General features: G+C 36.9%; 1 protein-coding gene across 4 annotated transcripts in view; it reads left to right on the top strand.

Annotated features, from left to right (window-relative positions):
• Positions 1 to 638: 638 nt before the first annotated feature.
• LOC148123485 (vomeronasal type-2 receptor 116-like) overlaps positions 639 to 17,882 on the top strand; it is a 47,718-nt gene continuing 30,474 nt past the window's right edge. For 2 of the 4 annotated variants that reach the window (XM_087910121.1, XM_087910123.1), the window contains exons 1-3: positions 639 to 835; positions 10,261 to 10,549; positions 10,784 to 11,596. In XM_087910121.1, coding sequence (XP_087766247.1) covers positions 639 to 835; positions 10,261 to 10,549; positions 10,784 to 11,596 — 1,299 coding nt within the window. Of the gene's footprint in view, positions 836 to 10,260; positions 10,565 to 10,783; positions 11,597 to 17,882 lie in introns of all 4 variants that reach the window. The other 2 variants (XM_087910113.1, XM_087910122.1) reach the window with 2 other exon arrangements.

Below are 17,882 nucleotides of genomic sequence, written 5' to 3' on the forward strand. Positions count from 1 at the left end.
TTTAAGACTGAATATTGGTTCTCAAGATTAGGAAGCACAATATCTGGTTAGATATTCTGTTACTGTTAGTCGTATAATATAGGTCCCATTGTGCAAGCTGTGTGGAAGTCAATTTTTCTCACCATAGACCTGTTTTTCCCTGGCAAGGGCTTTGTGAAAGAATTCCCAGTGTGCAGCTAGGGAATTTGACTTTGTGTGTCCTTTCTGAAACATGGCTGCATGTCTCAATGTGGATCAGCTAACAAAATCCACTGACATCATTTCCACAGGCATCAACATAAAAAGATTGTTCTGGCAGTCCTGGGACCAAATTTTCTCAAAACAGCATCCTCTAAGGAGCCTTAATGTCTACAAAATTAAATGATGTCATGAAACTACCTGAATTATCCTCATATATATTTCTCAACCACATTTGATCACATGGACATCAGGTGCACAGCCACAGGGGAAGAAAGTGTCCAAGATTCTTCCAGAGCTGAGGAATCAGCTGGGAAATAAAAGAACCACGAAAACACAAATTGCCTCTGCTTTGCCTCCAGAAATAAAAGCAGGTGGGAATAATATCCGGGTGCCCATATAATGTGTTGAACTGAATAGCACTTCACAGCACACACTGCCCAGCTTCAAGGAGGACAAAGATGTTTAGTTTGATTTTCCTCATTTTATTCCTGTACATTCTACTTCTTGTGCCCAGGTATACTCATCCCAGGTGCTTTTGGAGAATAAAGCAGAATAAGGAAAAGGATGGAGACTTGGTGACAGGTTGTGTCTTCTTTCTTTCAACAGTGCAGTGGCCTGTGGAGAAAGATTACTTCAACCACATTCTGAATATACAGTAAGATCCTTTGAATTTTCTATGTAAATTTCATCATGAATATTTCATAGGGGCCCAGAGGATGAGAATCAGCAATGCTTTAAATCTGTTGTTCCATTTGCACACCAAAAAAAAAAAAAAAAAAACAACCCTCCAAATTCTTTTAGAGACTCAATGCTATTTTTCTACTTTTAATTTGTAGGAATGTTCTGTTATCCTCCCAGTTACCCTCCTAATTATAAGGCTGGAAGCTGAATGAAATAGGAACTCTATAACTTGGTCCATCATATATATATCCCTCCTTTTGACTGTTTCCACAATAGAGTAGCCAGTGATGTCTTGCTGAAAGAAACCCCATACTAGTCCATATGAGCCTAAATGAGTGCAACTAAATTGCTATTAATTAGATTCTATGATGGCCCTTTGATCACCATGCAGCTTCAAATGCATGTGCCAATGCAACTTATGTGTGTGGCACTCCTAGTTCTAGAGTTTTTGCATAGATATTCACTTACTTTCTGAGATGCTCTGCATGTGATCACACTGCGCTTTCTAGAGCTGTATAAAGTAAGAAAGTAAAAGTCCTGCCCACTGTGAACTTCTTATGTGATTCTGTTTCTCCATACTTCACTTTTATACATGTACAACAACTGGCTTTTATTTCCACAGTACAGTTCCTCATTGTCTCTTTAGAGTCAAGAAAGAATTCATGGAGTGCAAAAGATATGTTTGCATTCTCTGAAAGGCGAGTTGTCACTAATGGTGGTAACTGCTTACTTTCCTTGCCACTTGCCGTCATGACAGCTGTGGCATTGTGATACTTGGCAACACTTGAGAACAGTTACCCACTCGCTCATCTTTACTGATGTTTTTTGAGTTAATCTTGTATCCTGCTACATTTCTGAAAGTGTTTATGAGTAGTAGAAGTTCCTTGATAGACTTTTTAGGGTCACTTATGTAAACTATCATGTTATCAGCAAATAGTGGGTTTTTGACTTCTTTTCTGATTTGTATCTCTTTGGTCTCCTTTTGTTGTCTTATTGCTCTAGCTAGAACCTCTAGAATTATATTGCATAGATAGGAAGAGAGTAGACAACATCACCTTGTTCCTGATTTAAGTGGGATCGCTTTGTGTTTTTCTCTATTTATTTTGATGTTGGTTGTTGGCTTGCAGTATATTGCCTTTATTATTTTTATGTATGTTTCTTGTATCTGAGCTCTCTCCAAGACCTTTAACATGAAGGGATGTTGTATTTTGTCGAAAGTTTTTTTTTTTTTTTTTTTTTTTTTTAGCATTTTGTTCATATGGTGGATTACATTGACAGATTTTCATATGTAGAACTATCCCTGCATCCTTGGGATGAAGCCTACTTGATTATGACCAATGATGGTTCTGATGTATTCTTGCATTTGGTCTGCCTGTATTTTATTAAGTGTTTTTGTATAAATGTTCATAAGTGAGATAGGTCTGTAATTCTCTTTCATAGTAATTTCATTGAGTGGCTTGGATATCAGGGTAATTATAGCCTCACAAAAAATGTTAGACAATGTTCCTTCTGTTTCTAATGTGTGGAACAATTTGAGGACTATTGGTATAATACTTATTTGAAAATCTTGTAGTATCCTGTGCTGGAATCATATGGCTCTGGAATTTTTATGTATCAGAAATTTTATTTAGTTATTTATTTACTGTTTTATTTTTTATTATTACTTAAAAAATACCAATCCAAATTTCTACTCCGTCCCCTCCTCCCACTCCCCTTCCACTCCCTCCACTGACAATCCCATCCCACCCCCTCCAATCCTAAGAGAGGGCAATGCACCCCACCCTGTGGAATGTCCAAGGCCCTGCCTACTACCTCTATGTTGTTTGATTTTTGTATGTTGAACCACCCCTGCATCTCTGAGATGAAGCCTACTTGATTATGATGGATGACTTTTTTGATGTGTTCTTGGATTAGGTTTGTCAGTATTTTTTTGAGAACGTTTTCATCTATGTTCACGAGTGAAATTGGTCTGTAATTCTCTTTCTTGGTTAAGTCTTTGTGCAGTTTTGATATCACTGTAACTGCAACCTCATAAAGAGAGTTTTCAATGGCCCTTCTGTTTCTATTATGTGGAACACTTTGAGGAGTATAGGTATTAGTTCTTCTTTGAAGTTCTGGTAGAATTCTACTGTAAAACCATCTGGCTTAGGGCTTTTTTTGTTTGGGAGTTTTTTTTTTGATGACAGCTTCTATTTCCTTGTGACTTATAAGTCTATTTAAATTGCTCACCTAGTCTTGATTTAATTTTGGTAGGTGGTATCTATCTACAAAATTGTCCATTTCTTTTACATTTTCCTGTTTGGTTTAGTATAGGTTTTTGTAGTATGATCTAATGATTCTCTGAATTTCCTCAGTGTCTTTTTTTTATTTCCCCCTCTTCATTTCTGATTTTATTAATTTGGATGTCCTCTCTCTGCTTTTTGATTAGTTTGGATAAGGATTTGTTTATGTTGTTGATTACTAAAAGAACTAGTTCTTTGTCTCATTGATTCTTTGCATTGTTATCTTTGTTTCTATTTTGTTGATTTCAGCCCTCAATTTGATTATTTTCTGTCTTCTACTCCACCTGGGTGAGTCTGCTTCTTTTTGTTCTAAAGCTTTCAAGTGTGTTGTTAAGTCACTGGTGTGAGCCTGCTCCACTTTCTTTATGTGGGCAATTTGTGCTATCAACTTTCCCCTTAGCACTGCTTTCATAGTGTCCCATAGGTTTGGGTACATTGTGCTTTCATTTTCATTGAATTCTAGGAAGTCTTTAATTTCTTTCTTTATTTCTTTCTTGACCAAGGGGTGGTTCAATTGAGCATTGTTCAATTTCCATGAGTTTGTAGGCTTTCTGCAATTAGTGTTGTCTCTAAATTTTAACTTTAAACTACGGTGATCTGATTAGATACAGGGGTTTATTTCAGTTTTTTTTCCAGCAAATTTTTTATTTTTTATTTATTTATTTATTTTGAAAATATAAAAGAAATGGATAATTTTATTGATACATACCACTTAACAAACTTTAAAAAGATTAAATTTTCACCTCCTCCCATTTTCCTCCCCCTCTCCCTCCTCCTCCCTCTGCAGACCAAAGAGCAGTCAGCGTTCCCTGCCCTGTGGGAAGTCCAAGGTCCTCCCCCCTTCATCCAGGTCTAGGAAGGTGAGCTTCCAAACAGACTAGGATCCCACAAAGCCAGTACATGCAGTAGAATCAAAACCCAGTGCCATTGTCCTTGGCTTCTCAGTCAGCCCTCATTGTGAGCCACATTCAGAGAGTCTGGTTTGATCACATGCTCCATCACTCCCAGTCCAACTGGCCTTGGTGAGCTCCCATTAGGTCAGCCCCACTGTTTCAGTGGGTGGGCACACCCCTCCCATCCTGACTTCCTTGCTCATGTTCTCCCTCCTTCTGCTCCTCATTTGGACCTTGGGAGCTAAGTCCAGTGCTCCAATGTGGGTCTCTGTCTCTATCTCCATCCATCACCAGACAAAGGTTCTATGGTAATATGCAAGATATTCATCAGTGTGGCTACAGGATAGGGCCAGTTCAGGTACCCTCTCTTCAGCAGCCCACGGAACAAGCTGGGGACATCTCCTTGGACACCTGGGAACTCCTTTATAGTCAAGTCTCTTGACAACCCTAAAATAGCTCCCTTAATTAAGATACATACTTCTCTGCTCCCAAATCCACCCTTCCTCCATCCCAACCATCCCATTCCCCCAAGCTCTTCCCATCCTCCCCTTCTCACTTCTCTCTTCCCCTCTCCCCTTACCCCCACCACACCCCCATCCCCAATCTCCCAATTTTTGCCTGGCAATCTTATCTACTTCCAATATCCAGGAGGATAACTATATGTTTTTCTTTGAGTTCACCTTCTTATTTAGCTTCTCTAGGAACACTAATTATAGGCTCAATGTCCTTTAATTATGGCTAGAATCCACTTATGAGTGAGTACATACCATATTCATCTTTTTGGGTCTGGGTTACCTCAAGAAACTAGACTTTTAAATGCTAATTAAACCAATTAAAAAATGGGGCACTGAACTGAACAAAGAATTCTCAACAGAAGAAGTTCAAATGGCCAAAAGACACTTAAGGTTATGCTCAACCTCCTTAGCGATCAGGGGAATGCAAATCAAAACAACTTTGAGATACCGTCTTACACCTGTCAGAATGTCTAAAATCAAAAACACCAATGGCAGCCTTTGCTGGAGAGGATATGGAGTAAGGGAAACACTCATCCATTGCTGGATGTCAACCTGTAGAAGAATGAAAATAGATTCATATCTATCACCATGCACAAAACTCAAGTCCAAATGGATTAAAGACCTCAATGTAAATCTGACCATACTGAACCTGATAGAAGAGAAAGTGGGAATTAGCCTGCAACACATGGGCACAGGAGACCACATCCTACGTATAGCCCCAGTATCACAGACAATAAGAGCAACAAAGAATAAATGGGACCTCCTGAAACTGAGAAGCTTCTGTAAAGCAAAGGACACTGTAAGACAAAAAGGCAACCTACTGATTGGGAGAAGATCTTCACCAACCCTGCATCAGACAAAAGTCTGATCTTTAAAATATATAAAGAACTCAAGAAACTCAACATTAAAATTCTAATTAACCTAATTTAAAAATGGGATACAGAACTGAGCAAAGAATTCTTAACAGAAGAAGTTCAAATGGCCAAAAGACATTTAAGGTCATGTTCAACTTTCTTATCGTCCAGGGAAATCCAAATCAAAACAATTTTGTGATATTATCTTTCACCTGTTAGAATGGCTAAAATCAAAAACACCAATGATAGCCTATGCTGAAGAGGATGTGGAGTAACAGGAACACTCATCCATTGCTGGTGGGAATGCAAACTTGTGCAGCCACTTTGGAAATCTGTGCGGTTGTTTCTCAGGAAATTCAGGATCAACCTACCCCAGAATCCAGCAATACCACTCTTGGGAATATACCCAAGAAATGCCCAATCCTACTACAAAAGCATTTGTTCAACTATGTTCATAGCAGCTTTATTTGTAATAGCCAGAACCTGGAAACAACCTAGATGCCCCTCAATGGAAGAATCAATAAAGAAAGTGTGGAATATTTACGCATTAGAGTACTACTCAGTGGTAAAAAACAATGACATCTTGATTTTTTTTTTGTATCTGTGGAGTTTTGCTTTGTAACTGAGTATGTGGTCTATTTTAGAGAAGATTCCATTGGTCCTGAGAAGAAGGTATATTCTTTTGTGTTTTGGTGGAATGTTCTATAGTTATCTGTTAAGTCCATTTGAGTCATGACATCTTTTAGTTCTCTTATTTCTCTGTTAAGTTTCTTTCTGGTTGACCTGTACATTGGCAAGAGTGAAGTGTTGAAGTCTCCTACTATTAGTTTGTGTGATGAGAGATTTAAGCTTTAGTAATATTTCTTTTACACATATGTGTGCTCTTATATTAGGGGTATAGATGTTCAGGTTTGACACGTCATCTAGACTGATTGTTCCTGTTATGAGTACAAAGTGTTCTTTTCCATGTCTTCTGTTTGAGTTTAGTTTGAAATCTTTTTTGTTAGATATTAGGATCGCTAATGTTTGTTTGTTTGTTAGGTCCATTTGATTGGAAAACCTTTTTCCAACCCTTTCCTCTGACTTCATTCATATCGGTCTTTGCCTAGTCCCCACCATATACGCTGTGTGGATTCAAGTGCTCCAAATATGAAGCTGATTTCCCTGAAATGAACTTTGTGATACTATGCCCAGTGTTGATGTAGGTGGGTTTTCTGTATTTATGTTGCTTTCATTGGTTAATTAATAAAGAAACTGCTTGGCCTGATAGGTCAGAACATAGGTGGGTGAAGTAGACAGAACAGAATGTTGGGAAGAAGGCAATGAGGCAGATGCCATGACTCTCCTCTCTGAGACAGATGCAGGTTAGGACCTTTCCCGGTAAGCCACCACCTCGTGGTGCTACACAGATTACTAAATATGGGTTAAAGCAAGATGTGAGAATTAGCCAATAAGAGGCTACAGATAAAGGGCCAGGCAGTGTTTAAGAGAATACAGTTTCCTTGTAATTATTTTGGGTGTAAAGCTAGCCGGGAGGGAGGCAGGAAGCAGCCATTGCTCCTTCTACAGTGTGTAGTAATGAATTCTGAATTTGTGAATCCTCTTGAACCAGTAATGCATATCTCACTGCAGATCACCTAATAAAGTCCCTGACATCATTTCTAAAGACATTAACATAAACAGATCGATGCGAATGCCAAGGAACCAAAATTTCCCAAAATGGCATCCTCTCATGGACTTTAATTTTCACAAAGATGAGTGATGTCATAAAACTACCTGAACGTACCTCATATATGTTTATCATTCAGACTACAAATATCAGATGCCGAGTCCCTGAGAATTGTTTTAAAGATTTTCAATGTGTGAGGAAAGACCTTCAATAAAGAAGGAACTAGGATTATACAAGTATCTATCTTTTTCTATAGACATAAAAGCATATGGGGATACATTGATGCCCATTTTATTTGCTTATATGTATGGCAACCCACATTGTCCAGATATAAAGCTGGACATGTATTATTTTCCTCTTTTTGCTCCAAAACATTCCACTTCTGTTTGATCAGTTTCATTCATTCCTCGTACTTTTGGAGAAGAAAGCAGAATGAAGACAAGAATGGAGTCTTGGTGGCAGTTTGTGTCTTCTCACTTGCAGTCGTGCATTGGCCTGTGGATAAAGAGTATTTCATTACCATTTTGAATATGTAGTAAGTTCCTTTTTATGTTGTATGAAAATATTATCATGGATATTTCATGAGGGCTAGAAAATGAAGATCAGAACATTCGCTTGAAATTTCTGCCCTTTTTTCTCAACCTGCACATCAATAAGCAACCCAATTCTCTCTTTTAGAGAATCAATGTTATTTTTCTACTTTTAATTTGTACTGAGTGTGCTCTGTTTTAATCCTAGCTACCCTCCAATTTACAAGACTGAAGCTGAATGAAGAAAGGGCTCTCTACATTGTTCCATCCTATATAGCCATCTACTTCATAGATTTTGTAGCACAGTAGCAAAACATGACTTATCAAATGAAACCCCATTCTATTTCAAATAGTATCATCCTAAGATATCCCAAGTAAATGGCAATAGATTGCTGTCAACTGATGGACATTAATCAATGTGTAGGTCCGAATGCATGTGCTAGGGCAACTAATATTTTTAACACAGCTGGGTGTGGAGAGTTTTCACATAGATATACAGTTACTCACTTGAATACTCTGCATGTGGTCCCATTATTCCTTTTGAAACTGCATGGAGAATGGAAGTAGGAGACGTGTCCATTGTGAACATCATATGTGTTCCTATTTCTCCATACTTCACTTATGTAAAAGTACAATCACTGCCCTTTAATTTCAAAGTTCATTTATTTAACTATTTTTAGTAAACAAAGAATTACAAACTGTAAGTGATATGCTTACATTCTTTCAAAAGTGAAACTGTCATTTCTCTTGTCACTTACCTGAGTGACAACCTTGGCATGTGATAATTTGCAACACATGAAAACAGGAATAGAGGTCGTCTTTGCCATTATTTAAAAAACATGCATCTTCTCTTTTTGCATCTAAATTGTTTATTGTCTGACACATACTTTTCATTTACCTCTTATATTTGCTTTCAGTAATTTTGCTAATTATAACTGCACACTTTACCAATATGGGCACTAATCCACATTTTCATTTTATATGTTGTTTATATCTGTTATCAAACACAGCAATTTTGTCCACTGGACCAATCTATCAGCTTAAGGGAATTATATTTCTTAATTTTTGTGGGGGAAGAAATTAGTGTTTGAACATCACAAGATTTAGTCTCAAATTCCTATTGTGTGTTTAAAATTTTCAATGGTATTTTTTCTTTGTGGTAATAAAGTTATTCTAAAATTAATTTAATTTTAAAAATGTGTAGGTAAATAAATAAAGAGATCATAGTGGTACAATGTCTGTGTAGGAAACAGATTGAATTTTACTCAGAGTGAATCAATCAGAATGAGGAAGTATGTTTGATGTTTATTGGTCAGATGATACAAAATGACGAGGAAGAGACAGAAGTTATTGTTCTTCCCAAAAACATAAACACAAACTGGTATTATTCACTCCCAACTTACTTGTTGCCTATTTTTATTACAAAATACCCTCATAAACATTTTTCCTTACATTTTATATCTTATAGTTTTCTATTTTACAAAGATGTTATACTAGCAGATATAAATTTATGTAGAATGTAATTGTTGTCTTATTGTAACTGGAAAGGTAGTAAAAAGCTGTTTTCTAGAGTAAAAATTATGTATCCCAGAAATACCCAGTGTATTATGTGGGTATATGACATTGTGTGTTAGCATAAAGTAGGAGAAAAGGACTTAGGCATGGCCTTAATCTCTGTACTAAGGACCTGGAGCTGGAGTTTCACTGTATATTTGAGACCAGTCTAGTCTGTAGTAAAATCTTGTTCAAAACCTTGGAATCAGCAGGCTGCTGGTGTCACATGCCTTTAATCCTAAAACTGTAGGCAGAGGCAGGGGGATCTCTGTGAGTTCAAGGCCAACCCGCTCTACAAAAGCAAGTTCCAGGACAGGCTCCAAAGCCTACAGAGAAAATTCTGTCTCAAAAAACAAAAACAAAACATAAAAAAATCAAAACAAAAAGCCAAAACCTTGAAATCCATTTTCTTTTTATAACCCACATAAACATTAATATTGTCCATACACATTGTGAACACATACAGTTTTACAAAATGCAACTCTTTCATTTGAATTCATTTAAAAATAAACATTTAAAAGATTTTACACCTGCATTATATAAACCAGAAAGAAAAAAAAGAGCAACACAAAGATTGATATGATAGTATATGTTAACTATAATGATCACTGATTATAAATAATTGAAAGCATTAGAGTCAAATGGTGCCCAGACTATTGTGCACTCATCAGGCATTATTTCACTGCCTTAGCCAACTCAGTTAACTTCATAACAAAATACCAAAAACTCATTGACTCATACATCACATGAAGTTTTCAGACTGTTCAATGATTTAAAAAATACATGAATATGTTTACTGTTTAGTTAAAGCCCCATGCTGCTGTCTTTATCTTTAGAGTAAGCACTCAAAACTCAAAATGACAACATACTCTTTGGAAGATGCTGACGGCTCATCCTATTTATGAGAGATGCACTCTGATGAATTTTTGCAAGCTTTTGCAAGCTTCCAGCTACTTATGTTATTCCAATCTCACAGCATAGGCCATTTGTATGAGTATTAGCAGTGGTTGAAAATACTGTCCAGCTCAGAATAGTCCATCTATTGACTACACAGGATCATCTGTAGATCTCTGTCCACACTAACCACCATATCCTTTTGCAGAACAACGGGAAACAACCAGTTTTCCCTGGCCTTAGCTTTTTCCATGGATGAAGTCAACAGGAACCCAGATCTTTTACCAAATACATCATTAGTTTTTGATTTCCCAGGAGATGGTTGTAAGACTGTGCCACAATTATACAGCTTGTTGCATTTTTCTGAAGAAACCCATGATACTCATCCCAATTATAACTGTGATGAAGAGAGTATGTGTATACTGGCACTTTCAGGACCAAACTGGGCAATATCTGAGACTGTTGGGACATTCCTAAAACTCTTTACATTTCAAACGGTGAGATTTTATGTTGTGGGTTTGCAAGAAATTCTTATTCTTTTGTTACAGTTCTTTGATGTTAGGAATTGTGATTCAAGGTTACTATTCAGGGAGTTGAGGTGGGATCATTTTCTTCTTTGAAATTGAGATGAGGGAAGAAGTAACAGCAGAGGAGTTTTAAGGAACTCCTTGCTGAAAGTGTGTTTGCAATTTCTTATTGAAGACTACCTAATGCTGCTTCCTGTGTCCTAGGTTTTTCAGCTTACCTATGGACCTTTCAATCCCATCCTGAATGATCGTGAACAGTTTCCTTCTGTTTATCAGATGGCTCCCCAGGACATATATCTAGCCCTGGCCATGGTCTCTTTGATGCTTCACTTCAACTGGAACTGGATTGGACTGGCCATCTCAGACAATTATCAGGGTATTCAATTTCTCTCATATTTGAGGAGAGAGATGGAAAAAAATACAGTCTGCTTTGCTTTTGTGAATATGATCCCAGTCAAGATGCATTCATACTTGTCAAGGGCTGAAGTGTATTTTAACCAAATCATGACATCATCCACAAAGGTAGTTGTCATTTATGGTGACACAGACAGTACTCTAGCTGTGAGCTTTAGAAGGTGGCAATCTCTAGGTATACAGAGAATATGGGTCACCACCTCACAGTGGGATGTCACTACATGGAAGAGTGACTTCACACTTAATTCGTTCCATGGGACACTAGCTTTTGCACACCACCATGCTGAGATTTCTAGTTTTAAAACTTTTGTCCAGACATTGAACCCTCTCAAATACTCAGACGAATACCTGGCAAAACTGGAGTGGATGAACTTGAAGTGTGAACTCTCAGATTCTAAGTGTAAGACCCTAAATAATTGCATATCCAATGCCTCATTGCAATGGCTAACGGAGGAGACCTTTGACATGACCTTTAGTGATGATAGTTATGACATATATAATGCTGTGTATACTGTGGCTCATGCCCTCCATGAGATGATTCTTCAACATGTATATAATCAACCGGCGGATAATGGGAAAGGGCATTATGTTCACTGCTTAAAGGTATGCTTTTTTCTTTTTGATGAAGTTTGCTGTCATCAATGTCATAGTCCAAGAATTGCCCCAATGTACTGAATGAAGAAATATTGCATAAATTAGGGATTTCTGAAATTTTTTCCTGGTAAGGATATAAATAAAGAATTAGTAGCCCTCCTGTACACAGATGATAAAATTGCTGGGAAGGAAATCAGTGAAACAACACCCTTCACAATAGTCACAAACAGCATAAAATATCTCAGAGTAATTCTAACCAACCAGATGGAAAACCTGTGTGACAAGAACTTTAAATCTTTGAAGAAAGAAATTGAAGAAGAAAAGAGAAAGTGGAAATATCTCCCATGCTCTTGGGTAGGCAGAATTAACATAGTAAAAATGGCAATCTTACCAACAACAATCTACAGATTCAACACAATGCCCATCAAAATCCCAGGAACATTCTTCACAGAGCTCGAAAGAATGGTGTTCAACTTCCTAAGGAAAAGCAAAAATCCCAGGATTGTGAAAACAATCCTGTACAGTAAAAGAACTTCTGGAGGCATCACAATCCCTGATTTCAAACTCTATTACAGAGCTACAGTATTGAAAATAGCCTGGTATTGGCATAAGAACAAACAAGGGGACCAATGGAACCAAATAAAAAGACCAGGATATTTATCCACACACCTTAGAACACCTGATTTTTGACAAAGAAGTAAAAAAATAAAATAAAAAAGAAAGCATATTTAACAATTGGTGCTGGCATAACTGGATGTCAACATGTAGAAGAATTAAAATAGATCCATATCTATCACCACGCACAAAACTCAAGTCCAAATGGATCAAAGACCTCAACATAAAGCCAGCCACACTGAACCTTATAGAAGAGAAAGTGGGAAATATACTTGAACGCATTTGCACAGGGAACCACTTTTAAATATATTTCCAGCAGCACAGACACTGAGAGAAACAATTAATAAATGGGACCTCCTGAAACTGAAAAGCTTCTGTAAAGCAAAGGACATGATCAACAAAACAAAATGACATATTGCAGAATGGGAAAAGATCTTCACTAACCCCACATCAGACAGAGGTCTGATCTCCAAAATATACAAAGAACTCAAGAAATTGGTCATCAAAAGAACAAATAATCCAACAAAATTGGGAGTATAGACCTAAACAGAGAACTCTCAACAGAGGAATCTAAAATGGCTGAAAGACACTTGAAATGGCCAACATCTTTAGTCATCAGAGAAATGCAAATCAAAACAACTCTGTGTTGGAATAAGTCTTTTTTTTTGCTGCCTAGTTGTTTATTGTATAACATTTTTTAAAATTATTACTTAAAAAATGTCGATCTAAATTCCCACTCCCTCCCGTTCTCCCACTCCCCTCCCATTCCTTCTACAGACCCACCTACCCCACCACCCTCCAATCCGAAGAGAGGGCAATGCACTCCACCATGTGGAAAGTCCAAGGCCCTCCCTACAATTTCTAGATTGAGGAAGATATACATCCAAAGAGAATAGAATCCCTAGAAGCCAGTACATGCAGTAGAGACAAATCCCAGTGTCACTATCAGTCCCCCCCCAGTCTGCCCCAGCTGTCAATCCCCTTCAGAGGGACTTGTTTGTTCCCATCCTAATTCACTCCCAGTCCAGCTGAAATTGGTTAGCTCCCATTAGCTCATGCAAACTGTCTCATTGCATGAACTGATCATAATCTTCTTTTCATTGATCATATTCTTACTCCTTCCACTCTTCAACTGGACCCTGGGAGCTCAGTCCATGCTCCAATGTTAGTCTCTGCCTCTGTTACCATCTGTTGTTGTTTTACAAAGGTTCTATGGTGATATTTAAGATAATCATCAGTCTTATTACAGGGCAAGGCCAGTTCAGACATCCTCTCCTCTATTTCTTAGGGTCTTAGTTGGGGTCATCCTTATTGATTCCTGGGCATTTTTCTCGAGCCAGGTTTCTTGCTACCTCCCTAATCTCAATCAAGATATCTCTTTTATTGCTCTCATATCTGTCCTTCCTCCATCTTAACTCTCCCATTCCCTCAAGTTCTTCTCAACCCTCCCTTCTCCCCTTCCTTCTACCCATTGCCCTCATGCTCCCATTTTCTTGTCTTTTTCTAATTTTCAGGAGGGTCTATATATGTTTTTTTTGTGGTTCATCTTATTACTTATCTTCTCTAGGATCATGAACTATAGACTCAATGTCCTTTTTTATAGCTAGTATCCACTTATGAGTGAGTACATACAATAATCTTCTTTTTGGGTCTGGATTACCTCACTCAGGATAGTGTTTTCTTATTCCATCCAAGATGTCATTTTTTTTGTGCTGTGTAGTACTCTAATGTGTAGATGTGCCACACTTTCTTATCCATTCTTCAGTTGAGGGATATCTAGGTTGTTTCCAGGTTCTGGCTATTACAAATAAAGCTGCTATGAACAAATGCTTTTGTAGTATTATTGAGCACCGTTTGGGTATATTCTCAAGAGTGGTATTGCTGTAACCTGATGTAGGTTGACTCCCAATTTTCTGAGAAACCACCATACTGATTTCCAAAGTGGTCGCACAAGTTTTCATTCCCACTAGCAATGGATGATTGTTACCCTTGCTCTGCATCCTCTCCAGCATATCATTGATGTTTTTGATCTTTGTCATTTTGACTTGTGTAAGATGTTATCACAGAGTTGTTTTAATTTTCATTTCTTTGTTATCTAAGGAAGATGAACATGTCCTTAAGTATCTTTTGTCCACTTGAAATTCTTCTGTTTAGAATTATCTGTTTAGTTCAGTACACCACTTTTTAATTGGTTTATTTAGAATTTTAATGTGTAATTTCTTGAATTTTTTATATATTTTGGAGATCAGTCCTTTGTCTGAGGTGGGGTTGGTGAAGAATTTTTTCCCATTTAGTAGGCTGCCTTTTTGTTTTATTGACTGTGTCCTTTGATTTACAGAAGCTTCTCAGTTTCAGGAAGTCCAATTTATTTATTGTTGCCCTTATTGTCTGTGTTACTGGGGTTATATTTAGGAGGTGGTCTCCTGTGCCCATGCATTGCAGGTTACTTCCCACTATCTCCTCTATCAGGTTCAGTGTTGTCGGGTTTATATTCTGGTCTTTAATCCTTAATCCATTTCTACTTGAGTTTTGTGCGTGGTAAGATATGGATCTATTTTCATTCTTCTACAAGTTGACATCCAGTTATGCCAGCACCGTGTTTCTTTTTTCCATTGTATAGCTTTAGCTTCCTTGTCAAAAATCAGGTGTTCATAGGTGTGTAGATTAATATCCAGGTCTTCAATTCAATTCCCTTGGTTAATGTTTCCGTTTTTATTCCAATACCAAGCTATTTTCATTACTCTATCTCTGTAATAGAGCTTGATGTCAGTGATAGTAATGCCTCTGGCAATTCCTTTATTGTATAGGATTGTTTTTCTATCCTGGGTTTTTTGTTTTTCCATATGAAGTTGATCATTGTTCTTTCAAGGTCTGAGAAGAATTGTTTTGGGATTTTGAAGGGTATTGCATTTAATCTATAGATTGCTCTTGGTAGCATTGCCATTTTTACTATGTTGATCCTTCCTATCCAAGAGCATGGACTATCTTTCCATTTTCTGGTGTCCTCTTCAATTTCTTTCTTCAATGCCTTAAAGTTCTTGTCAAATAGATCTTTCACTTCCTTGGTTAGAGTTACCCCAAGATACTTTATGTTATTTGTGGCTATTGTAAAAGGTGATTTTTCTCTGTATTCCCTCTCTTCTTCTCTATCCTTTGTGTATAGGAGGGCTTCTGATTTTTTGAGTTTATCTTGTAACCTGCCACATCACTGACGTTATTTATCAGCTGTAGGAGTTCTTTGGTAGAGTTTTTGGGGTCACTAATAAACACTATCATATCATCTGCAAATGAGGAAAGTTTCACTTCTTCCTTTCTGATTTGAATCCCTTTGATCTCCTTTAGTTGTCTTATTGCTATTGCTAGAACTTCAAGAACTATGTAGAAGAGATATGGTGAGAGTGGACAGCCTTGTCTTGTTCCTGATTTTCATGGAATCCCTTTGAGTTTCTCTCCATTTAATTTGATGTTACCTGTCAACTTGAGTATATTGCATTTATTAAATTTAGATATGATCCTTGTATCTTCAATTTCTCCAAGATTTTTATCATGAAGGGGTGTTGATTTTTGTCAAATGCATTTTTAGCATCTAATGAAATGATCATATGGTTTTTTCTTTCAGTTTATTTATATGATGGATTACATTGATAGATTTTCATATGTTGAGCCAGCCCTGCATCTCTGGCATGAAGCCTTCTTGGTCATGAAGAATATTTTTTGATGTGTTCTTGGATTCTGTTTTCCAGCATTTTATTGTGAATTTTTTCATCCATGTTCATTAGTGAGATTGGTCGGTAATATTCCTTCTTGTTTGAGTATTTGTGCAGTTTTGGTATCTGGGTAACTATAGCTTCATAACGAGAATTGGCAATGAGCCTTCTGTTTTTATTATGTGGAACACTTTGAGGAATATAGGTATTAGCTCTTCTTGAAAGTTCTGGTAGAGTTCTGTACAAAAGCCATCTTGCTCTGGGCTTTTTTTGTTTGCGAGTTTTTTTTTTTTCATGACAGCTTCTATCTCCTCATGGCTTATAGGTCTATTTAAGTTGCTCACCTGGTCTTGATTTAATTTTGGTAGATGGTATCTATCTAAAAAATTGTCTCTTTTATTACATTTCCCAATTTTGTGGAGTACAGGTTTTTATAGTAGGACCTAATGATTCTCTAAATTTCCTCAATGTCCATTGTTATGTCCCCCTTTTCATTTCTGATTTTGTTAATTTGTGTATTCTCACTGCCTTTTGATTAGTTTGGATAAGGGTTTGTCTATCTTGTTGATTTTCTCAAAAAACCAGCACTTTGTTTCATTGATTCTTTTGATTGTTTCTGTGTTTCTATTTTGTTGATTTTAGCCCTCAATTTGATTTTTTTCCTGTCATCCACTCCTTTTGGGTGACTCTGTTTTTTTTTTTTTAATTTTTTTTATTAGAGCTTTTGGGCATGCTGCAAAGTCACTGATACGAGCTTTCTCTGTTTTATTTATGTGGACACTTAGTGCTATAAATTTTTCTCTTAGCACTGCTTTCATAATTTCTCATATGTTTGGATATGTTGTGCCTTCATTTTCATTGAATTCAAGGAAGGTTTTAATTTCTTTCTTTATTTTTCATTGATCCAGGTGTGTTTCAGTAATTGACTGTTCAGTTTCCATGAGTTTGTAGGCTTTCTTGGTGTAATATTGTTGTTGAATTCTAACTTTAATCCGTGGTGATCTGATAAGACACAGGGTATTACTCCATTTTTTTTTGTATCTGTGGATGTTTGCTTTGTTTCCAAGGATGTGATCAGTATTAGAGAAGGTTCCATGAAGTGCTGAGAAGAAGGTATATTCTTTTTTGTTTGGGTGAAATGTTCTATAGATGTCTGTTAAGTCCATTTGATTCATTACATCTGTTAGTTCTCTTATTTCTCTTTAAGTTTCTGCCTGTTTGACCTGCCCATTGTCGAAAGAGGAGTATTGAAATCTCCTACTATTAGTGTGTTGGGGTTGTCCTTTTTCCTTTGTAGCTCTTAATATTCTTTCTTTGTTCAGTATGTTTTGTGTTTTGATTATTGTATGTGATGGGATTTTTTTTGATCAATTCTATTTGGTGTACTGTAAGCTTATTGTACCTTTTTTTGATAAATGTTTTTTAATTGTTGTTATTGGGGTATATATTTGTCTCCCCTCCCTTCCCTTTCTCCTCACTCTTCTTCTACCCTCTCCCATGATCCCCACACTCCCAATTTACTCAGGATATCTTGTCTTTTCCTACTTCCCAAGTAGATTACATCCATGTATATTTCTCTTGGATCCTCTTTGTTGTCTAGTTTCTATGGAACTGTGAATTGTAGGCTGGTTTTCTTAGCTTTATGTCTAAAAGCCACTTATGAGTGAGTACATATTATACTTGTCACTCTGGGTCTGGGTTACCTCATTCAATATGACATTTTCTAGATCCATCCATTTGCTCTCAAGTTTTGCTTGACAAATTTCAAGATGTCATTATTTTTTCTGCTGTGTAGTAGTTCATTATATAAATATACCACATCTTCTTTATCCATTCTTTGTATGAGGGGCTTTTAGGTTGTTCACAGGTTCTGAATATAGCAAATAATGCTGCTATGAATGTAGTTGAGAACATGTTCTTGTGGTACAATTGAACATCCTTTGGATATAGACCCAGAAGTGGTATTGCTGGGT

The sequence above is a fragment of the Myodes glareolus genome, chromosome 1 (assembly GCF_982192425.1).
Source record: "Myodes glareolus chromosome 1, mMyoGla1.1, whole genome shotgun sequence".
NCBI classification, from domain to species: Eukaryota; Metazoa; Chordata; class Mammalia; order Rodentia; family Cricetidae; genus Myodes; species Myodes glareolus.